Below are 23,557 nucleotides of genomic sequence, written 5' to 3' on the forward strand. Positions count from 1 at the left end.
TTATACAGATGATGAGTTCAAACAGGTGCCATTCATACAGGTAACGAGTGGGGGACAGAAAAGCTTCTTACAGAAGACGTTACAGGTCTGTGAGAGCCAGAGATTTTCCTTGTTTGAGGTGACCAAATACTTATTTTCCACCCTGATTTACGAATAAATTCTTTACAAATCCTACCATGTGAATTCATGGATTTTTTTTTTCACATTCTGTCTCTCACAGTTGAAGTGTACCTCTGGTGCAAATTACTGACCTCTGTCATCATTTTAAGTGGGGGAACTTGCACAATCGGTGGCTGACTAAATACTTTATTGCCCCACTGTATGTATATATATATATATATATATATGTATATACATATATATGTATATATATATACATATATATGTATATATATATATATATATATATATATATATGTATATACATATATATGTATATATATATATATATATATATATATATATGTATATATGTATATATATATATATATATATATATATATATATATATATATATATATATATATATATATATACATACAGTGGGGCAATAAAGTATTTAGTCAGCCACCGATTGTGCAAGTTCCCCCATATATATATATATATATATATATATATATATATATATATATACATATATATACATATATATATATATATATAAATACTAAACTTAACAAAGAAAGTATCATTCCTATTCCACTAGTATGATCCAGTACAAATACCAGCATTGGTATCAATGCTACCAATATTTGGATCGATACAGAGACTTAAGGCAGTTCTGAAGGCAAAAGGGGGTCCAACCCTTTAGTGGCAAAGTGAACCTAATAACGTGGCTGGTGAAATGTATTTCCACATGAAAGTAGGATGCTACTAATAGACAATAGAGGTGAACGAGGATCCTATAACTAGGTAATATGTACCAAAAGCTTGCAGCACAAGTTACTTGTGAATTTTTGCCACCAGAGGGCAACGATTGCACGCTTAGAGGTGAAGTTTTACACACTAACAGAGCTGCCAAATAAACATGTACAGGTGTGCGATAATTTAAACTTATCACCCGCGAGATAAAAAGCAGGTGAACGGGATAATAATGGTCATCTAACTGCATTTAATAACCTCTACCGGGAAGCCTTAACATCGTTGTTTTTTTTGTTTTTACATATTACTTTAATCTAACATGTATTATTGCAGAGGCACAGCCTCCACTCCCGAAATAGTGCAGCCTGTAAGTGCCACATAAACTAATTGAGGAACACGACATGAGTAAATAAATCCTTCCGATAATAAGCAGAAGGTTTACATGTTGTGGGTTGCAGGTGTATATACAGGGGCTATATTACTATTTCTGTTCCAGGCGCGTTCGAGGTCGAACAGGATGTTGCGTAGACTTTTTTTTCCCGCGTTTTCCAGTCCTCGGGTTGGGTTAGTTCGTTTGCAGTTTGTCACGTGATCCCGGCGTAACGCTACATCGGTCTGTTTGCAATGACAGACCTCTTGTCTATGTGTGAGAAGTTATAAATCGGTTGTTTGACAGAGGTTCTGACAACACAGAGTTTAAACAGAGACAGACGATCGCAAAAACACAGATGAACAAAGTCGTGTGCACAGGTTTTTGAGCACTAACCGCCGAGTACTCGTAACACCATTGCAGCGTCGCCAACGGCGCTTCACCGCGCAGTACGTTGATACAAAACGAGCATCCACAAATCTACAGTTGCAGGAAGTCACTGAGGTTTTGTTGTCACGGAACTCTTGAAGTGGGATTTACACTTAGTAAACAATATCAGTCGGCTTTAAAACATATTCGAGTTTTATCTGTTAATTATTGGCCGTTACGTTACCGGATACTAAGATGCCTCCTAAAAAACGCAATTCTGGGGCGACACAGAGCAAAGAGATGAAACCCACTGCTGAAAATGCCTCTCCAGAGAAGAAGGAGAGTCCTGAGTTATCTCTTAAAAAGTAAGAGAAGTAATGATCGCCTCTCCGTCAAGCCACAGTAGCTTCAGTTTGTGGCTTTGGAAAATTACAAAAAACAAAAAAAGTTGACATTGTAGACAGATATTTTGGTCTTTCCCCCAGCTACGTTTATCTTGCTCGCTAGCTTGTGCGACTAAACGTCAGGATGATCTGTTAGCTGTGTCCACCGGCCTAATAACAGCGAGTTTAAAAGCATCTTTAGCCCCATACAACTGGTCAAAGAGTGTAACTATTAAGTAATGAATGAAACTTGAAATGTAGCCTGGGTATAGCTCTCAAACACAGCCTGTGTTTGAGCGCTATACCCTACCTACTATACCCTGTACCCTGCTCAGACTGACTGGCAGTCAGAGTACTTCACAAGACAAGACCTTTGTCTTGAGTGCAGTTGTTTTGATTTCCTGAAACCTTATTCGTGTTTTTCGTGGTTGCTAACCTCTGGTTTCCATCTTTTAGGCACGGAGACAAGGATGCTGAGTTTGTGACTCTGTGCAAGAGCCTTCATGTGACTGACCCTGTATATGATCGAGCCTGGACGCTGTGGAAAACCGTTCAGGAGTCCGTGGATGAAGCTGCTGTACGTATTTGCACCTACTGTAGTTCAGTAGTTCCACTCTACATTTATAATACTGCAATCCTGTCGCCTGTCCTGGAAAAAGCATGAGTGGAAATCGATCATTTAAAATTAGAACAGTATTTGGCCTAAAGCAATACATATTGCAGGATGGAATGGTGGTGCAGTGGTTATCACTGTCACCTCACAGCAAAATAAATCCAGGCTGTATGTTCTCCTGTTTCTGGTTGGGTTCTCACAGGGGTCAGAACAGAGACAGTCAGTTTGGTGATTCTAAACTGATTGACTTTATGCGTTAGCCCTGTGGCCTGTCAAGGGTGTTTAAATATAATATAACCCTCGCACACTGTTCAGTTCAGCATTATTTTTATTCATTAATAACAGTTTAGTCCATATGACCTTTCTCAAGTATAGAGAAACCAGGGTGTATCCAATCTCTCCTGCAAATCAGAGCTTCTACAACATTGTTGAAAGACATCCAAAAAGAAGACAAAGAAGAAGAAAAGTCCACAAACATGGCAAATCACAAGCTGTGGGAAGAAGACAACACAAAGTTAGTGATAGGCATGTAAATGCATGGGGAGCGAAAGAAAGTACAATTTGTACTGTCTGGGCCGTGAACCCTTTATGTAAGTTTTCTTTTTGCAGTACTGAGTCCAATTTTAAATCAAAGCTTACACACAGTATCCACTGTGCCTTATTGGTGAAATAGGATATTAGGAGGGCTAAGTATTTTTGCCTTTTAATCAGTAGCCAGGTACAGTCCAAAAATAATCATTTAAAAAGTACTGTAAGAAATAAAGTGGAATAGCTTTATAATCCCCTTAAAAACAGTTGCTCTTCCATTCCTAAAAAAAGGCGAAAAGGTGTGACATGAGCATCATCTAACATTGTTCTTTGTCATTTGGTTTCAGGACAGTCAGAAGAAGCTTTGGGGTGCTTGTCTGTTTGTGACTGTGACAGACATGGATGCCACCTGTTTCACCTTGACCCAGGTTCTGAAAGCAGTCTGTCTGAAGTAAGCGCTTGCTATGTTTTCTTGACAAAACATAACCACACAGTCCAACTGTTGGCATGAGATATTGGTGAATGTGAAATTTTGTTGGGTAGCTGATGACTTCAGCCTTGCTTGAGTATTAGCTGCTGGGATTTTCATTCTTTGGAAATAGGAAACTTTTTTTTTTCAGGGTAGCAGACAGAACTTTATTTGGGATTGCTCTTTGAAATAAAGTAGAAAAACTACAGGCTGTGTAAGAACATTAAACATGTATCCTCCTGCTACGTACTCCAGCTGTAGATAGATCTTTGTGTGTTCTCCCTTTGATGGATGGAAAAGCAGTCCAGGTACAGTGGGGCAAAAAAGTATTTAGTCAGCCACCGATTGTGCAAGTTCCCCCACCTAAAATGATGACAGAGGTCAGTAATTTGCACCAGAGGTACACTTCAACTGTGAGAGACAGAATGTGAAAAAAAAAAATCCATGAATCCACATGGTAGGATTTGTAAAGAATTTATTCGTAAATCAGGGTGGAAAATAAGTATTTGGTCAATAACAGAAATACAACTCAATACTTTGTAACATAACCTTTGTTGGCAATAACAGAGGTCAAACGTTTACTATAGGTCTTTACCAGGTTTGCACACACAGTAGCTGGTATTTTGGCCCATTCCTCCATGCAGATCTTCTCGAGAGCAGTGATGTTTTGGGGCTGTCGCCGAGCAACACAGACTTTCAACTCCCGCCACAGATTTTCTATGGGGTTGAGGTCTGGAGACTGGCTAGGCCACTCCAGGACTTTCAAATGCTTCTTACGGAGCCACTCCTTTGTTGCCCGGGCGGTGTGTTTTGGATCATTGTCATGTTGGAAGACCCAGCCTCGTTTCATCTTCAGAGTTCTCACTGATGGAAGGAGGTTTTGGCTCAAAATCTCACGATACATGGCCCCATTCATTCTGTCCTTAACACGGATCAGTCGTCCTGTCCCCTTGGCAGAAAAACAGCCCCATAGCATGATGTTTCCACCCCCATGCTTCACAGTAGGTATGGTGTTCTTGGGATGCAACTCAGTATTCGTCTTCCTCCAAACACGACGAGTTGAGTTTATACCAAAAAGTTCTACTTTGGTTTCATCTGACCACATGACATTCTCCCAATCCTCTGCTGTATCATCCATGTGCTCTCTGGCAAACTTCAGACGGGCCTGGACATGCACTGGCTTCAGCAGCGGAACACGTCTGGCACTGTGGGATTTGATTCCCTGCCGTTGTAGTGTGTTACTGATGGTGACCTTTGTTACTTTGGTCCCAGCTCTCTGCAGGTCATTCACCAGGTCCCCCCGTGTGGTTCTGGGATCTTTGCTCACCGATCTCATGATCATTTTGACCCCACGGGATGAGATCTTGCGTGGAGCCCCAGATCGAGGGAGATTATCAGTGGTCTTGTATGTCTTCCATTTTCTGATGATTGCTCCCACAGTTGATTTTTTCACACCAAGCTGCTTGCCTATTGTAGATTCACTCTTCCCAGTCTGGTGCAGGTCTACAATACTTTTCCTGGTGTCCTTCGAAAGCTCTTTGGTCTTGGCCATGGCGGAGTTTGGAGTCTGACTGTTTGAGGCTGTGGACAGGTGTCTTTTATACAGATGATGAGTTCAAACAGGTGCCATTCATACAGGTAACGAGTGGGGGACAGAAAAGCTTCTTACAGAAGACGTTACAGGTCTGTGAGAGCCAGAGATTTTCCTTGTTTGAGGTGACCAAATACTTATTTTCCACCCTGATTTACGAATAAATTCTTTACAAATCCTACCATGTGAATTCATGGATTTTTTTTTTCACATTCTGTCTCTCACAGTTGAAGTGTACCTCTGGTGCAAATTACTGACCTCTGTCATCATTTTAAGTGGGGGAACTTGCACAATCGGTGGCTGACTAAATACTTTTTTGCCCCACTGTATAGGCTCCAGGTCCACTGTTCATCTCTCAGTTGGATAGTTTGTGAAACAGATTGATGGACGAATGGATGAAAGTTACTTCGATGCTAATTCCATCTTTTCTTTTGTAGCGTCAAACAATTTATAGATCTGGTGAGGAAGTTGGATGTGAACTTGGATACGATAAGCACCAAGGTGAACTCTGCGCTGTCACGGCTGGACAAGAAGTATGATGTGATGCTGGCTCTTTACCAGAGGTTTGAGAAGTAAGTGATCATACAAATAGATTGCATTGGATTAATGTAAAAATATTTGTAGTTTAAGTGTAAATGGGAAAAAAAAAATGCAAATTTGTTCTGTTTCAGAACTTGCAAGAAAATTTTCAATCTGACGTCTGATGGGAAGTAAGTTGCAAACTTCTAAATGTGGGAAATATGTTGGTGACATTGATTATGTTATGATATTTATTGTCTTGTGTGTTAGCGGTTTTGCACTTGTTATGAAAGGTTGATGCTGCTGCGTGATTAATTATTTGGTGTATCATTTTCAAGGGAGAGGGAAACCGTGCGGACTTGCTGGACGATGTTTCTGTTGGCCAAAGGTCGGTTAAGCTTATGAATACATTAACAACAACAAGAACAAGTAGAATCAAGCTGTTAACACACGTTATGGAATTGTTTTCATGCCTCTCTGTCATCTTCTTTTCACCCTTCCTTCCTCCTTCGTGTTCAGCTGCAGATAATAGTTGAATTGGAAAATCATGGTTTAAGTTTTGTTGTTTTAAGAAGGCATCGGAATTGTTGTGACGATGCGTCTCATGTGTTGCATCTGTGCTGCGTGCAGGAAGGGCCTTACAGATGGAGGATGACCTGGTCATATCATTTCAGCTGCTTCTTTGTACGCTGGAGTTAATCATCAAGCGCTGCTCTCCAGACCTTCTGCAGCCTCTTTACAGTAAGCTTCAGTAGCATTTAATTTACACGTTCTTTGCTTTTAATGTTTTTATGACTTCAGATTGTACAATAAGTAAATGTAAAGTCTAATAATTACCATTTTTTGTCATGAAAGTTTGGTTTAAAGCTCCTTGAGGTTTTATTTATTTATTTATTTATTCTCAGAATCAGCCATCAGCAAAATTCAGAGCCCCCCAACACGAACATCTCGTCGCAACCAGAGCAAAACTAAATCCCGAGCTGTGGAGCCAGAGGTTGATGTACAGCTTCTCGAAACCTTATGCAAAGAGAATGAATGCAGTGCAGAAGAGGTGTGAAGACTTTAAAAAAAAATCTCATAGTCTTACTGGACAAACACAACTCAAAATGTATTTATGTGAATTTATTTGCAGGTGAAGAATGTATACCAAACCAGTTTCATGGCTTTCTTAGAGTCGATGGATCTTTCAAGAAGCCCAGATTTTCCTCAGGTAGGACGTCATTGTCAGAACACCTGCGCCACTGTTTGGTTTTATTCTCACTAACTGCATTTGGAGTTTCCATTCATTATCTCTTCCTGCCCGCTTCTGCCGCTGTAGAGCGTTTGAACGTCTGGCAGGTGTTGGTTGCGCTATTTGCTACCTATATGTGTTTGTTTTCACGTATATCGTGTTGGGTAAATGTGCACTCAAGCAGGAGGTCCTTTGTAGTGTGTCACTATAATGCAGAGACAGGATGCTACTGTTTGCTGACAGTGGTACACTCCTCTAAACGACTATAGTGAACACGGTGACGGGCAGATGGTGTGCATTTTTGCTTAGGTGTCTTAAATAAATAATGTACAAATGTCACCATGATAGGCTGTCATCAAAAGGCCTGGGTTACTCGGGGAAAAAACAAAGATTTCGATGAGTTTTTGGCGCTGGATATTGCTTTGCCTGTTGTCTGGTTCAGGTGTAGAATAAGCAAAGCTTTGCCTTCTTCCAATCAGCTGTAATCTGAATCGGAAACCTTTGAGAGCTGTGTCTGTTGGCTTCTGCTTCACCGCGCGTTACTTTTTGCTGTGACTTTCAACCCAGGTGAATGATGTCGACCAACAATATGAAGAACACTACCTCAAGAGCAGAGACATTGACGGACGAATGTTTTTCAATGGAGACGAGACTGTTCTTGCACCTAAAGTCAAGATGTAATCCCTTTTTTCTTCAGCGTACAGTGTTTAGATGTTGAGTTCTTAAAATAACTTAAAGAAGATGTTCATTAATCTTTTCCTGCATTCAGATCACAAGTGGAGAGAACACCAAAGAAGAACCTGTCAGATGAAGATGGAGTACTCGTCCCTCCTCAGACACCCATCAGGTGGGCACTTAGCAGTTCCTCACTGACTGTATCTATCATTCTTTGTCTAGCGGGAAAGGACAGAGGTCTCATGTTTGCTTCTGCAGTATTGTGGGGGGGGGTTTAAGCACTGTTTAGATACTCACCTCTCAATATGTACATTTGTGCATTTCTGTGATGATTGTTTATTTCCCTTTAAATTGCCAGCAATTTAAATGACATCTCTAAGATGCAGATTATAACCTTACTTGATTGAAAAGGACCTTATAGTCCTTGTCTGATTTTTTTCTTTTTCTTTTTCTTTTCTAATCTCCCATCAGAGCTGCCATGACCTCCATTCAACTGCTGAGGGGTGATCTCACTTCCAGTGGGGACCAGCCATCTGCTAATTTGGTTACATATTTCAAAGTGGGTCTTTAGAAATTTGCCTCTAATTAAAAGATAAAACTGCAGATTTTCAAACATACCTTTCTCTCTCCCTCTCGCTATCCCTTCATCAGCACTGCACAGTGGATCCGACGCAGGATGTGCAGAAGCGCTTGGAGACGCTTGGACAGGTGTTCAGTCAAAGATTCGGTCAGGCGGTCGGCCCACGCTGCGTAGTGTACGGCAGGCAGGTATGGAGACGAAAAGGAGGAACAATGGCAACATGTTGTCCCTCATATTCTTTTGTTTTTATCTGAATTGAGTTGCTTTTCTCTTTCAGAGATTCACCCTCGGTGTCAGACTGTATTACAGAGTAATGGAGGAAATGCTGAAATCGGTACAGTTTTTTTTTTCCCTTCTTTTTTTTAAACTGGTGGGTTAAGAGAATTTTACTGTTTTGTTTTGGATGTTTACCTTTAATTTCAAATCTATCTGATAAGATTTATAGACATCAGTCACCAAATTATTATACAAGAGTTTTCTTTTTTCTTTCTTTTATCCTATTTAAACTTTTATCAATTAAAAGATAAATCCCACTCTAGGAAGAAAATATTTTTGGTAAATCTTAACGTTGAGGTCTTATTTTTTTGGGGTGTTTTTTTGTTTTTGTTTTTTTTCCGTAGGAAGAGAAGCGCCTGTCTGTGCAAAATTTCAGGTATGTTTTTTTTTTCTCCACTTTTATCAGAATAGTGGGAATTATGACTCTAATCCATGTTGGTGCATTGGAATTGCATGCATGCTTTCTATTGTTTTGACACACACTTTCTTCCATGGAGCTGAGTCATTTGATTTCCTTTCCAGTAAACTCCTGAATGACTCCACATTCCACACATCGCTTTTGGCTTGTGCTTTGGAGGTAGTCATGGCAACATATGGAGGCATGTCCTATAACTTTCTTATAAATGAATAATAATATAGCTCTTTATGAAGTATTCTGTATTTTTGGTCATCTGTTATCAGTAATTAAAGTTTTACACATCTTTTACGTGTGACCAATTCTAATGTTGTTCTTTGCTCCACATGATTAGAGAGCAGTTTCAAAAATGGAGGGTATAGCCATGGAGGAGCCGACTCAGCCGAAACAGATGTGTGTTTCCCCTGGATACTAAATGTGTTCAACCTGACCGCCTTTGATTTCTATAAAGTTATCGAGAGCTTTATCAAGGCCGACCCCACGCTAAGCAAAGAGATCGTCAAACATCTGGAGACCTGCGAGAACCTCATCATGGAGAGACTTGCATGGAGGACGGTCAGTTTGATCTTTCATTGCTATTAGACTAGGATGCCAATAATATCACAGCATTTCACAGAGATTGATGTATACATGACATAGAGACACTTTGGATATCAATCATTTAGGATTTATTGGCCCAAAAGAAGCAGATTGTTGTCACTGTTTAAGAGTCACTTAAATAATAATAATAATAATAATAATAATAATAATAATAATAACAATAAGAATAATAAAAGGAGATTCTACATAAATCCTGCTTTCACTACTGATCTCATTCCATGTCAGCATTTCCCAAACATACGAAGCTGCTTTGCCAAAAATAAAATGATTTCACAGTGCTTCTTTACTCTGACTGCTCCACACGTGGGGCACACACACACGGAAACTGAAAACAACAACAGATTACACTTTTAACATACACAAAGGTGGTTATGGTTTCACTATAACGGAAAAAAAAATATAGGTAACAGGATACTTTTTGCAAATTGACAAAAGTACAGTAAAGCAATCTAATGCTTTTGTTAATAAAGAGGTCTTACAGTACTTGTGTCACCGGCTACCACTGCCTCCACTACTGGGCACCTCCCTGTGCACCGGGCTGCTGGAGAAATAGTAGATGAGTGGGTTGAGGCAGCAGTTGAAACTGGCTAAGGAAAGGACCACAGGATGCATAGCCTTGGTCGCCTTGGCCAGGCCACAATGTGGCAACAGCTTCATGTGTGTGAGAGTATATCCGAGCAGGTTGATGTGATAGGGGAGAAAGCACAGGAGAAACACACCCAGCACTGAGTAAATAACCCTTAGAGTGTGCAGATGGCCGTGGCGGTTGCTGCGGCAGCGGTGTCTCATCTTGCTAAGGACACTCAGCACCCGGCAGTAGCTGTAGAGGAGTACAAGAGTGGGCAGCAGAAATGACCCCAGGGCTATGCCCAGGAATAACAGGATAAGGGTGCGATGGTGTCGTGAGGACGGATCCAGCAGACAGGCCTTGTTCTGGTGAGAAGCCGCTAACCGCAGCGCAGGCAGACACACACTGAGCCCCAGAACCAGGCACCAGATCCCTCCGCTCACCACCCGTGCGGCACGCAACCTGCGCAGTGTCGATGCCAGGGGGTGCACTACAGCAAAGTAACGGTCCACAGCAATGCACACCAGGAAGAAGATGCCCCCATACAGGCTGATGTATTTGAGAGTGAATGTGATCTGGCAGTAAGCTGGCCCAAGAGTCCAACTGGGGCTGTCCTCTGTCTTGGAGGACAAGGCTTGAGCCTTTTGGTGGTAGTAGTAGATTCTCAGAGGTAGAGAGATGACAAAAAACAAGTCAGTCGTCGATAGACTGGCCATGTAAATGGCTGTGCTGTTCATGGTACAGGGAGACAGACACAGTCTGCGCAGAACCAGGCTGTTGGTGGCCACCCCCAGCAGGAAGATGACACTGTAGGATACTTTGTAGAAGGTGAAGCGGTAGCTTATATCGACAGTACAGTTAGACAAAAGTGAGACCGGCTTGGCTGTCAAATCAGTCATATTCCACTGCTCCATGTCTCAAAATGATTTGACCACTTCCAGCACGTCAAATTGTTATGGTCTTATATCTGGAGGAGGGTTTGATCGGTTGAAGAGGGCATATGTGACGAAAGATCTGCTGGAGCAGTTAAACGTGTAGTAAGTTAAAACTTAATCAAACAAAACAATTTTTTTTTTAAATTGAAATGCAAATTTGCTGAGATGACACGAATACACATCCGTATATATTCCGCTGTATGTTATATAGAAAACAAATTGATTTTGCCAATAAATTTTTACCAGCAGCTTCCTGCTTGTAAAGAAACAAAGCAAACATTTGGTGTCATTACATGCATAAAGCCAACCGAAAAAGCACTTAACTGATGTATTTCATTACATTGACAGATTAAATACACATTTACCAGAGCCCATAAAATCAATCTTTTTTTTTTTTAATTGAGATTTTATAATTGAACTAAGTTTGCACTGCATAGGCAATCAGGTGAGCATTTTTCCGGTTGTAAAGGCAGAGTCTGATTATAGCTTTTTACAATTGTTTGTTGTGTGTGATCATGATTAAAGTTTATCTTTTTTTTCTTGCCAGCTCATCTATAATGTAGGTCATTAAAGAACCGATTCAGTCACAAAATGAGCATCAATAGAAGAATAAAAAATATATATATTTCTAATATCTAAAAACTAACTTTAATTCAAATTTGGAAATAACTTTTCAAAATTAAAATAGGTGACAAATTCTCTTTCTCATAGCGTTATTATTAAGACAGATGTTTTTAATTCGATGACCTGTCAGATTTAAAATAGAGGACCCCATCTTTAAATCTGTATGGATATTACAAATTTTTCTGCAAAAGTTTGAGCAATTAATATGCTTAATTTAGAGAAAAAGATTATACTTAATTTTACAGTTGCCACAACCAAAGAGAATATTTAAAGGTAGAATTTAGTCACTCACCAGTAGCAGGATGGGAGCATTGTCAGTGTGATTAAAGGTATTTTTCCAGTCAGCTGGTGTTTAACTGTGGCTAGCTTGTCAGGATGCTGCAGTTGGGAATCTGCCGCTGACTGAAGCAGTTCACACCTAGACACCAACAGGTCAGGGTCTCTCTCTCTCTCTCGCCCTCTCTCTCGCCCTGTTCCTCTAATTTATAGCTGACTGATTACTTTTAATGACGTTTTTTAGAGGGATACAAGAGTTCTAATCTCTAGTTTAGCCTACAGGTTGTCAGATGTCAATTTAAATTTTTTTTCATTGACCTGAAAATTGTCAGATTAACTTTCGGGTTTTTTGTAGGCGTTCTGGTAGGATTGCATTTATATAGCGCTTTTCTAGACACTCAAAGCGTTTTACAACACCTTGTTTACAACACCTTGTTATGAACTTATGTGAGTGACTAGAGTTAATCATAAACTGTAGCTCATAAAGTAAAAGCAATAATTCACTGAAACAAGGGGCTGTAAGCAGTAGTGCCACTTGCGTGTCAGTCCATGAACACATAAAAATTAAAAATCCCTGTGAGTGCATACAAAGTTTTATTATTTGTATTTGTAATATGTTCTTGTGCTGTAATGTGCAGAACTTTTCTTATGGTTTGTATAAAATTTGTTTATCTTTTTGGGAAGTTGATCAGCATACAATGATCTGACCAAATACTGCTCTACAAAACCCCCCTCTAGACTGTTTTATTACCCTTTCCCTCAAGAGGCAAGTTGTTTCTTGCCTGCTTTAGTTTTACAGCCCTTTCTCATCATTGCTGGTGAGGTGATGAGTCTAACCATGTCAGTACAGACCCTGAGGCTGTCGGCAGGTATGTGCAGTGTTCAGTCTTGCATCACACAGCTTGTCACAAGCATGGAAGAAATATACACATCGTTGCTATGAAACTTATGTTTTCACACAGTGTGAGCCTGGATCCGGTCTAAATTAGTTTTTCAGGATTTCCAACAAATTTTAGGAACTTGGAAAATCTATATTGTGTGTAGGTTGAGTTTTTTACGGTTCCAGTGTTGTTGTATATGCAGAAATGATGACATTTTGACCCACTTTTCTTTTTCTAAAGACCATCAGTTTTGTTGGAACACTTTTCATTTATTACCAACACATGTAATGAAACAATTTAAAACTTTATAAATGTATTGTGCACTGAGGGGCCAACCACACACATATGACTAACCAGTCTAGATGACTTATTTAGCTGGGAACAGTGAAAGCCACATGGGGAAAAAAATTCTTCCAAGATAGGGCCAAGTATTTCACAACCTACCGCTTGATCAAACAAGTATTGAATTCAATACACAACACTTCAAAATGTTACAAAAATATTTAATTCACTTTCAGAATGGGAATCAAAGCTTTTATAGAACATGATTCTCTAAAAACTTCTTAAAAACCTCAATACACATAAAACAAATACTTGAAAACCGTACAGGGCAGTAGATGTAAAGAGTTGTAATACTGGTTCAGCACTGTCAAATTAGGGTTTTTCTTAAAGGTGAGTCTTCTCTGTAAAAGAAGTTCTTTCTTTGTGTTAGTACCTATTGTTGACTGAATCATTATCTTCCGGTCTAAAGTCTCTGTTGTGTCCGATAGGTGAGCCGGACTCCCTAGTAACCATTTTGTTTATGTTGTTTTTCTAAGGCACTCTGCTTTCACCCATGTCCTCTGATTTGAATCAAGTTTTGTCAGCCATACTCGCTTAAGTCAAATTTGTAGCTCACATTACCAGGCTGACTTTAGACCGTGGACTCATTGTCAAATATTTTGGGTCTCAGACTTTTCAGCGTCAAACTCTTGGGCGTTGAACTTGGGCTGCTTTGCAAGCTGTCCATCTGTAGTCTTTCGAATAGCCTGGCACCATTTTGCCATGCTGAAGACTTTCGTTTAATGGAGCTTTGAATGGCCTCTGAAGTGAAGTAGTAGACAACCGGATCAAAGCAGCAGTTGGTCACCGCTATGCACAGAGCGATGGGGTAGATGGTTCTTACAACATGTTCTGCAAAGCATCCCTTTAGGATTTTGGAGCGGACCAAGGTGTAGAAGATGAGATTCACATTGTAGGGAATGAAACAGAAGCAGAAGATGAGCAAATGCACAAAGACCATCCTCAGGATTTTTGCTTTGTTGAGGTTTCCTCCGCGGCTGATGGTTTTGGGGTTCCTCAGTATCCTTAGCACCATGACAGAGCAGAACACATTCAACATCAGTGGGATAAGGAAGCCTGCAGTCTCAATAAACATCACCACCCACGAAAGCTCAGCCTTCCATTGTTTTTTTGAGTAGTTTTCAAAGCAAAACTGTGGCGTTGAGTTTACCGAACCCGAGTTAGTATTGTTCGGTGAAGTGGTGTCCAAAAAGACCCCAGTGGTTATACCTCCAGAGAGAATGATCACCCAAACTGTAAGGCAGGCCAGCTTGGCATTTTTCCTCGTACGAATTGTTTGGGACCGAAATGGATACTCAATTGCTAGGAAACGATCGACACTGATGCAGGTGAGGAAGAGGATGCTGCCGTACATGTTGGTGTAGAATAGGGCCACGGAGATCTTACAGAGCGCACTTCCAAAGAGCCAGTCACGTTTGATGAAGTACACAATCCGAAAAGGCAGGCTGAGGACAAAGAGAGAGTCCGAAACCACGAGGTTCATCATATACGTCGTGGTCTCATTCCGTATCTTCAGCGTACAGCCAAAAATGTACACAGCCACCGCGTTGAAGGTAAGTCCGACTACAAACACCATGGAGAAAACCGAGGCGTAGAGATTATACTTGAAGTTGTCACTCTTGTTGCAGTCCGTGCTGTTATCCATCTTTAAACCAGAGTGTACACTTACAGTGGAAAGAGTGAAAAGGTTCTCCTTACTCACAGTTGGTGTTCGTTATGCCATGAAAAAAAGAAGGTATACAGCAGCTCCTTGATATACCATCCAAAGTCCTTTTAATCTACTTGTCCTGCTGTGGCAGCTGTCCTGTATGTGCAGCGATGGTCATTTAAGTGGAGCTTTCATTGTTTTCAGTCGTCCTCACAAAACAAATGTATTAAAAGAGAAGAGTCGTGCTTTTTTTCCCCCTTTAGCTCTGTGAACACTTTAGTGGGTCTCCACTTGTCTCGTTCTTCTCTGTGTTGTTGAAGTCCCAAAGGCACGTGCTGATCGTCACTCTGCTCCTGCTGGATTGTAAATCAGAAACCTCACAGCAGCCTGGATGGCAGAGCCTCTGACACAGGGAACAGAGCAGGCTGTCGAACCACTGGGAGGAGCCACCGCTGGGGCCAAAGTCCTCCCATTCAAATGTCTTTCATTTGCTTTTGCAAATAAAAAGCATTTGAATAATGGAACAATAAAATGTGTTCTGTAATTTTCACATTTCAGTAAGATAAGTTTTAGTAAGTTTTTTGTTGTGTGTGTTAGATTGTCCTTGCTGCCTGCCATAGGGGTCTTTTCATCATCTTCCCGAAACATCAAAGCATTTATCAGGAGATTTTCTTATTTGTTTAATAGCACAGTGCATGTTTTTGTCTTTCAGTGCTCTTACTAGTGTCATTTGGAGTATTTTAAATAAAATAAAAAATAAAAAATAAGAGCATGACTCATCTGTAGTTGAATGTATTATGTAGTGTTGTAATATGTTACGACCTGATAATCAGCTGTGAGGATAGATAACCACTGATAGATGTCAGCGAATGTTCTTATCCAAATGTACTTTTGAAATGTTGGTGGCGTAAGCGGGGTGTGGCAGGCATGATGCATGAATGTACCATAAGCCATACTTACAAGTCCATACTCGCAGTTACTGTGGGAGCTGCTGAGTTGTAAACCACTCCTCACTTCCCTGTATGAGCTCATATCAGTTTGCTTTTTTACTGGTGTGACGGTTGCGTGCTGAGATTCACGTGCAACCTTCACTTTCACTGTCTTTTCATCTTGATTTAGAATTGTGCATGTTAACATAGATTTAGCTTTTTTTTTTTTTCCTTCTTTGGTATTTAGAGAAAATGTATTTTTAATTTGAAGTTATTATTTGTTTAACAAGCTTAACGAGTCAGTCAAATGCATTCAGAGTCAGACAGGATACTGTAGGGTGTGTGCTTGGGTCAACATAAAATGAGGAACAGATTTATAATACATGTATAGATTTGACTTATCAGTTGGCTGTTTTGCAAGGGACATTTCACATGTAAAATACCTCTAACATCATTTCTGCACATGTCTTCTACTTAATATACCAGGAAAAAACCCAAAAAGGAACTAATTGCCTGATCAAGACATGATCTCCAACCTAACAGGATTATTATATTACATTATTATGTGATTGCCAAATGAAATAATTTCTTTTTGCACCTTTTTAAAATTCCTGCTTGAATGAAAGGAAAATGAAAGTTGTGATGGACAGGGTATAAATGGAAATGGTTAAATATAAAGTAAATGTTTGTGTCTCTGCAGGGCTCCCCACTATTTGAGCTTCTGAAACAGGAACATGAGAGCGGAGGAGCAGAGCAGGTGGAGACCCCAGCTAATTTCAGTCAACCGCTGCAGCACAACCACACCGCAGCCGACCTGTAAGTCATCCCGCGGCTTTCGATCAGTTTGTCTTTTGATTTTGAAAGAACACCAAACCCTTTTTACAAGAGTTGTGAAACTACTGACTAATCAAAACAGCACAGCCTTGATGAATACGTCATAGATGAGCAGATAAGCATCAATAATATTTTGTTAAATTCCACAGCCCCCCCCCCCCCCCCCCCCCTTTCTTTGATTTTTTTTTAGCTTTGAGGAAGAGCTTTCTTTTGTTTTACCCGTCCATTTAAGGTTCGTGGTTAGGGGAAAGTTTCATGTTTATTGACATATGAAACTGGTTCCTGTGCTCTTCCCGCACAGATATTTGTCCCCCATGCGCCCAGGCCTGCGTGTATTACCTCCTGAGTCCAGCTGTCAAACTTCCTCTCAGCCTGCCTCACAGCCAACCAGCCAACCTCCACGACCCCTGAAGTCCAACTCTCTCAGCCTCTTCTATAAAAAATGTAAGTCACTGGTAGAGTTTGCACTAGTCAAAAATAATTGATGGTGGTGGTCCTGCCTAGCAATAAAGTAATCTTTTAAAGTAGTAATGTTGTGATGGATGGAGTAAATAATGGGAAAAATAACAAGTTAATAGGAGAAAATATTAATGCAATTGTATAAAATAACATTGTTTGATATTTTCTTTAAAGTATTGCAGATACAGTCAGGTGTCCCCACATTTTCATTAAGCAATTTTTTTTATTCTTATATTATTATTGTTACATTTTTATTAAGATAAGAGGTTCCATTCATTATTCTATCACACTAGACGCTCTAATCCTCTGGTTTTGTTTCTCTGTAGTGTACCGTTTGGCCTATACAAGGCTGAAGATGCTCTGCTCCTACCTGCTGTCCTCCCACCCTGAGTTTGAGCCCATAATATGGACTCTGTTCCAGCACACTCTGCAGCATGAGTACGAGCTGATGAGAGACCGTCACCTCGATCAGGTAAGCTGGAAATATGTCGCTCTCACTATTTGTTTCTGTCCCTCGTCTCCTGTTATTGCCCTCCTCCACTTTTCTTATTTATTTTTCTCTGCTAAATACGTTGTATGTTCCTGTAGTTGATGATGTCTGCCATGTATGCCATATGTAAAGTGAAGAGCGTTGATCTGCGCTTCAAGACCATTGTCACAGCATACAAAAACATGGCCAACACCAGCCAAGAGGTAAAACAGCCTGTTACAGTTTCCATAAAAACTCACCGAGTCGGCTGAAGTTTTGCTGATGTAATCGTGTTTCATGTAGAACTGTAACAAAACACTTTGAATGTTGCAGACCTTCAAGCACGTGTTGATCACTGAAGGCCACTACGACTCCATCATTGTCTTCTACAACCAAGTGTTTATGCAGAAGCTGAAAACAAACATCCTGCAGTATGCTTCTACCAGGGTGAGCTACATCTGCAGTAGTCATTGGTGACGGTGGGGTTTTAATGCACATATATATATAAAAAAAAAAGAAGTATTTCTACAAATTTCTCTCATTGTTTCTGCTGCTGTTTTCTTTTCTAGCCTCCGACACTCTCGCCAATCCCACAAATACCCTGCAGCCCCTACAAGTTCCCTAATTCGCCTCTGCGTGTGCCCGGTAGCAACAATGTCTACATCTCTCCATTGAAAAGCGCACGCATGTCTCCCGGTATCATGACCCCTCGATCCAAGTAAGTCCTGCATAATATTCATTGTCAAATAATTTTTGACAACGCTACTCCTGAACTAGAATGATATTATAGAATGATTTGAAATGAAGGCCTGTTTGTTTTGTACAATGCTCATTGGGGTTTTTTGCCCTTGCAGAATGCTGGTATCGATCGGCGAATCATTTGGGGTATGTTCATCTTAAGTTTGCTCTGTAGACCCAGAGAGTTGATTCTGTTCATCTGATTGCTTAGTCTGGATGTACAAAATCAACTTTCTCGTATTTTCTTACTTGGATTATCAAGCATGCATCAAAACATTTTGCTCTGTAGTGTAACAAAGGGCTGGTTTGATCTCTCAGCAGCTGCAGTGCCATTTATTTGTTTCCTCACTCACTCTTACTTCTGTTTTGTCTTCATTTGCAGCCATCAAATCGCTTCCAGAAGATCAACCAGATGGTCAACAGCAGTGATCGATCCCTAAAGAGGACTCTGGATCATGGCTCCACGCCAAAGCCTCTGAAGAGGTTACGATTTGATGTGGACGGGCAAGATGAAGCTGACGGCAGGTTGGTCACAAATGGTGCTTGTGTGCCAGATTATATTATATCATGTGGGGCAGCACAGCATTTTTGCACCATTATCCCGTCTCATATGAGACATGATTTACTATTTTAATTGGCTGTAGTTTTCATAAGTCAAAACATCACTCTCACCAAAATCACAAGAGTGAAAAATAGCCAACCAATGGCTTCGTCTGTCTTAAAAGCCAAAGATGATTAGCTGACAGAACAGCAACTGAAATAACAGTTTACAATTACTGTGAAAGAAAGGGACTGCACATGTGTACACAAATCAGAAAAAACATTTTTTAGCTTCCTTATATGTGTGAAAAGTTTATAAAATTGCATTCAGTTGCAGCAGCCTATAATTGGTCTTTGATAGATGTCAAATCTTTAAACAGTAAACTCTGTGTGTAGATTTTAGTTTTTCAGACTACCTCTCTGTGGGCTCATTATACCAAAAGCACTACATCACAAAAGTGACATCATATATCTGCTGGTTTTCACCTCTCACTTTTTGTAACCTTGAACAGGTGCCACAGCTGATGGCGCTTGTTTAAGATGATTGTGTAATTCATTTTTAATTAATTATTTACTCTAGTCACCATTTTTGATGACTTCTCCCATACCAGTGCTGATGTGGTTTTGTCTCAGTGGCGACATCTGTTATTACGTACAGCACTGCACCGAGTACTCGTAAATGGTACAAAGCTGTGGTGACGTCACTGTTTGACCAGTGCAGCAAGTATAATGGGCAATTGTCAAATATATTGTCAAACATTGTCCAACATCGTCCCACAAGAACACACTCTTTGACCTATATTAGGGGTCTACATTGCCTTCACCAGTGCAAAACCCTGTTTTGACTTTAAAGAACGAGTGTCAGGTTTCGCTCCAGAGGCACGGTGTCAGTTTTACAACTGAAAGGTGTAGGCTCAGCATTTGTTGGAGTTTCCCCGTCAGACTTCTAAATTTTGGGAGCATGATATAGCATAAGTTTGACCACAGTGGTGAAGTGGTTAACACTGTTGCCTCATAGTGAAAATGTCCTGTGTTCAAATTCCCTTTGCTGGATGTGGCCTGTCTGTGTTTGTTTGCTTGCTTGTTCTTCCTCCCTTGAGTGAGTTCTTGCAGTACTCCAGCTTTTTCATGGGAGAAGGAATAATTGCTCATCATGTTGTGTTACTGGCACAAACCTGCTGTGCAAGTGGTTTTTGCGTGGCCTGCGAGACTTGTTCACGTCACGCACGCATTAAAACACAGACATATAGTTACATTTATTGTGTTCTTCCTTTATATCCCTGCAAATAGTCAGATGGCTAAAACTAAAAGACTAATACATATATTTCTTTTTCTTTATAAGCTGCTATACGATATGACCAAAATCTCATATCCTGATATAAAACATTTATCGTCCGATAACGATATAAATCACAAAAATGTAACATTTTCTGTAAATTCTGTGAATCTTGAGTAGCTGAAGTGTTTCCAGCTGGGCGTCGTGTATCTGGAGTCGAGTGTTTTACCAATGCATGAAACATTTTTAGACATAGGTTTTAACGGTCGCTGTTTTCTTTGCGGCGTGCTGCAGGGAAAAGCCCGTTTTAACGTTTGAGTCTAAGGTTTATTTTTTAGCACCTGACGGCTGTTTTTTGCTTCTCATCGGTAAATATCTGCATACTATTTCATGTGATTCAGTTTATTTTGAAAAGTCTCAACAGGATCTTGAGCTTTATTGTGAAAGGTTTATGTGGAAAATAAACAAGCGGACATGTGATGGTTTTACCGTCGTTGTTGTTAACGACAATGCATAAAAACAGGCGCTTGTCCGTCCTTAGTGTGGTTATATTAAATATAAGAGAAAGAGAGAACTTTAAGAAATTAATATAGCCACTACAGTGACCATCAAAACGATGAAAAAATATTGCCATAAACAGTTTATTTTGCAACACCACGAAGCAAACGATGGCGTAAAATGAAACGATAGACGTTTTTATATCGTCATCCGATATATATCGTTATATCGAACAGCCCTAAGCTGCATATTTATTATTTAAGTAATCAATTACAAGCGCTATTAGCATCACTTGATGAACACTTATTTACAGATATGCACGACAGCACATTCCAGTGTCCCCAAAGTGCCACTGCACTACTTAAAAACAACAGCTATTCATTTTGAGATCAGCTTCTACAATTAATATGTAAAATTTCTGTTTTCACTGTATGATTCTGCAGTATGAAGAATGATTTCATTAACGCTTTCTTTATTTTATCTAAATTACAGCAAATCTGGAGGAGATTCTACACTGATTCAGAAGCTTGCAGAGATGAGTAAGTATTTGTATCAATAAAAGGCTTCAGGGGCTAAACCCCCCCACCCCCCATTAAGCTAAACGTGTCTGTCAAAAACTACAGTTCCTCCAATCCCTACTTGAGGCTTTCTTCGAAAACGAGTAAATCCTTATAGACTCAATGTTAAAATGTCCCATGTACATATATAAGTAGACCGGACCATATATGTGGACTGTTGATTCCTGAAAAATCCAAATCCAGAAACCCTTTGTGCGACATCATGCTGGCTCCATCCATGTCATAGTCTGTAATTTAGCTATTTAGACTGATTTTCATCGCTTTTGTTTTCACGTAGGCTCCACTCGCAGTCGCATGCAGGAGCAAAAGATGAAGGAGGATGCTGAGTCGAGGATGGAAGAACTCTGAAATCTATTCAGCTGACCTGCACTGTTTGTCACAATGTGAACGTTATTTTCTGTTCACACCTGAAGTGAAACACACCTGTTTTTTGTACATTTAAAAGTGCTATTTTATTTTTTATTTAACTTTGAGGAGATTTTTGTGAATATAGAGGATGTTCACCTTTTTTGTTGATGCTTTATCTTAGTGTTTTTAATGAATTAGGGCTGTGTCAGTGATTTTCATTAAGTATGTTTGGTTTTAAGTATTTCAGTGCTATTAGTTCCTCTTCACTCATGTTTTAAGTAGTCTGGATAGCTTCTGACACACACTGCTGGTTTTCTCCGCCTCCAGAACTTTTCACGTCTCAAGCATAATGTCACATTCAAGTGTTAAATCATGGTTACTCTGTAAAGAGGAGTAAATATCAGCCTCAGAGAGACACCCGAATGTCTTTTAATGTAGTGTTTTTACTGTTAAAGTAATAATTTCAGTTGGCAGCGCACATAATGTCTTCTTAAGTTGGTGACATAAAATGAGTAGGAAAATTGAATTTGTTTTAAAAACATGTTGAGTTGCATAAAAATGTCTGACATCCTGACAAGATTTCTGCACCACTACTTCTTTATCTGAGCTACAATTATCAGACGAACACAGTCAAACTAAACAAAAACAGTCATTTTCATGTTTTCATTGAACACACCGGCTGGAAACACCAACAACCTTTACCAGATGTTTCTTGCTGCTTATGAGACAACTGTGAGAAAACTTGAACAACTCTCCCCAGCAAACCAGTTTTAATTCATCGGTGATTCTGTGATGTTGTCATTGCTTTGTATTATTTTGTTGCAAGAGTCAGACATTCCTAGTTAAGGTCAGCTGCTGTCTTGACTTCTTTAGTAAAATTTCTGGTATAAGTTTGAATTGTTACCTAAATTCTTCCAACACAGCCTCACTGCAAAAAGGCAGCTACAAGCCACGATGATCCCTCCTCCATGCTTCACAGTCTAGATTTTTTTTAAACAAAATATCTTCCTTGCATTTCTTTCCTCCAGATGTAGTTGTGTGCATTTTGCCAAAAGATTTAGAACATTGAACATTTAGAACACTAATTTCGAACATTGTCCCAAAGTATCTCTTTCTTAAGAAGAGCAGACATTGTGTGGTTTGACTTATAGAAAGGGACAACCCACACTTTCAATCGCCTCAATAGTAACACCTCAGAGTAGTTTTTGCACAAGTCGGTGGTGTCTATTCTGTGTGGTCAGTGAAAGCATGAGAAGTACAGTTGTTTTTGTATGTTTAGTGAAATATCTTTTGTCTATAATTTTGACATGGCTGAAGATCATACTATGCTTTGAGTAATCTAAGGATAAAAATCCCACTAATTCAGGTGCAAGTTTTTATTTTCACTGTAGTTTCAGATGATTTCCCTTCGGTGTAATGTGTAGTTTTATGGTAACTTTTGCTTTCTTTTTGGGATGGTTAATAAATGCAAATAAAGGGGTTATTTGTTATGAGTTAAAGAACTATGTTTTCTATATAATTTACACTCATTAGATTGGCTCTTGTCATTTTTGCAAATGGGGATAAGGAGAATTCTCAGAAAAGGAGGGAAAATGAAGACACTAATTTTAAAGTGAAATGTGTTTTTAATGTGCTGAAGTGTAGTACATACAGGTCACCACAGAGATCAGCCATGTGTTTTCATTCAGCATAGAGTAGCCAAAGGTGGTGTGCAGTGACCACCTGATAGAGTAAAGAGCACCACTGTGTGTACTCATAATAGACTCCCACGTCCCTGTGAAGGTACGCGAGAGGACATGTTATTGGGCAGTTTAGTTTTGCTTTGCTTTGCTTTGGATGTGGGGAAAATAAGATTTTAGTACCATTTTGGAAATGTGTAGACGTTTTTAATAAACCACAGAATATTTGTTACTTCTTGTTCAGCTTCATCTTGAAAGTCGTGTCTTAGATCTCCCCAGTGCTAACATGAAAGCTCAAATAGATTATAGTTTAGGGCATTTAGACCAAACCAGCACAGTCCCTTTTCTTCACCAAATTCTGCTGTAATTATGAACCAATAAATACTAAATCTTTGACCAAAACATATCGACCTTGTGTTTGTTCCTGTTCAACCAGAAGAACAGCAGTCTCAGTT

At 39.8% G+C, this 23,557-nt stretch overlaps 3 protein-coding genes across 3 annotated transcripts in view; 1 reads left to right on the forward strand and 2 right to left on the reverse strand.

The window, feature by feature from the left end:
- The first annotated feature begins 1,693 nt into the window (after positions 1–1,693).
- On the forward strand, positions 1,694–23,504 carry rb1 (retinoblastoma 1). The gene is made up of 27 exons (XM_080866806.1): positions 1,694–1,965; positions 2,440–2,560; positions 3,472–3,575; positions 5,622–5,756; positions 5,856–5,894; positions 6,042–6,091; positions 6,334–6,444; positions 6,609–6,754; positions 6,836–6,913; positions 7,502–7,611; positions 7,704–7,781; positions 8,081–8,168; positions 8,261–8,377; positions 8,467–8,523; positions 8,810–8,841; positions 8,988–9,064; positions 9,215–9,435; positions 16,384–16,499; positions 16,819–16,961; positions 17,303–17,448; positions 17,565–17,669; positions 17,779–17,892; positions 18,015–18,163; positions 18,300–18,330; positions 18,566–18,708; positions 20,990–21,036; positions 21,353–23,504. The coding sequence occupies exons 1-27, from the start codon at positions 1,856–1,858 to the stop codon at positions 21,421–21,423; spliced, it is 2,739 nt and encodes a 912-aa protein (XP_080722932.1). The 5' UTR covers positions 1,694–1,855; the 3' UTR covers positions 21,424–23,504.
- Positions 9,442–23,557, reverse strand: part of LOC308386962 (lysophosphatidic acid receptor 6) — a 222,117-nt gene continuing 208,001 nt past the window's right edge. Inside the window, exon 2 of the mRNA XM_080866805.1 lies at positions 9,442–11,306. Coding sequence (XP_080722931.1) covers positions 9,970–10,962 — 993 coding nt within the window. The 5' untranslated portion in view covers positions 10,963–11,306 and the 3' untranslated portion in view covers positions 9,442–9,969. The remainder of the gene's footprint in view (positions 11,307–23,557) is intronic.
- On the reverse strand, positions 10,960–16,347 carry LOC308386961 (lysophosphatidic acid receptor 6-like). The gene is made up of 2 exons (XM_080866804.1): positions 11,900–16,347; positions 10,960–11,062 (listed from the first exon to the last, which is right to left on the reverse strand). Exon 1 carries the CDS (start codon positions 14,749–14,751, stop codon positions 13,678–13,680), a length of 1,074 nt encoding a protein of 357 aa, XP_080722930.1. The 5' UTR covers positions 14,752–16,347; the 3' UTR covers positions 10,960–11,062; positions 11,900–13,677.

This window comes from Rhamphochromis sp. 'chilingali', assembly GCF_963969265.1.
Source record: "Rhamphochromis sp. 'chilingali' genome assembly, chromosome: 19".
NCBI classification, from domain to species: domain Eukaryota; kingdom Metazoa; phylum Chordata; class Actinopteri; order Cichliformes; family Cichlidae; genus Rhamphochromis; species Rhamphochromis sp. 'chilingali'.

Coding starts and splice junctions, on each gene's coding strand:
- rb1 (XM_080866806.1), top strand. CDS start 1,856: ATGCCTCCTAAAAAACGCAATTCTGGGGCGACACAGAGCAAAGAGATG. Junction 8,842..8,987: donor CTGTCTGTGCAAAATTTCAG/GTATGTTTTTTT, acceptor TTTCCTTTCCAG/TAAACTCCTGAATGACTCCA. Junction 21,037..21,352: donor TCAGAAGCTTGCAGAGATGA/GTAAGTATTTGT, acceptor GTTTTCACGTAG/GCTCCACTCGCAGTCGCATG.
- LOC308386961 (XM_080866804.1), bottom strand. CDS start 14,751: ATGGATAACAGCACGGACTGCAACAAGAGTGACAACTTCAAGTATAAT.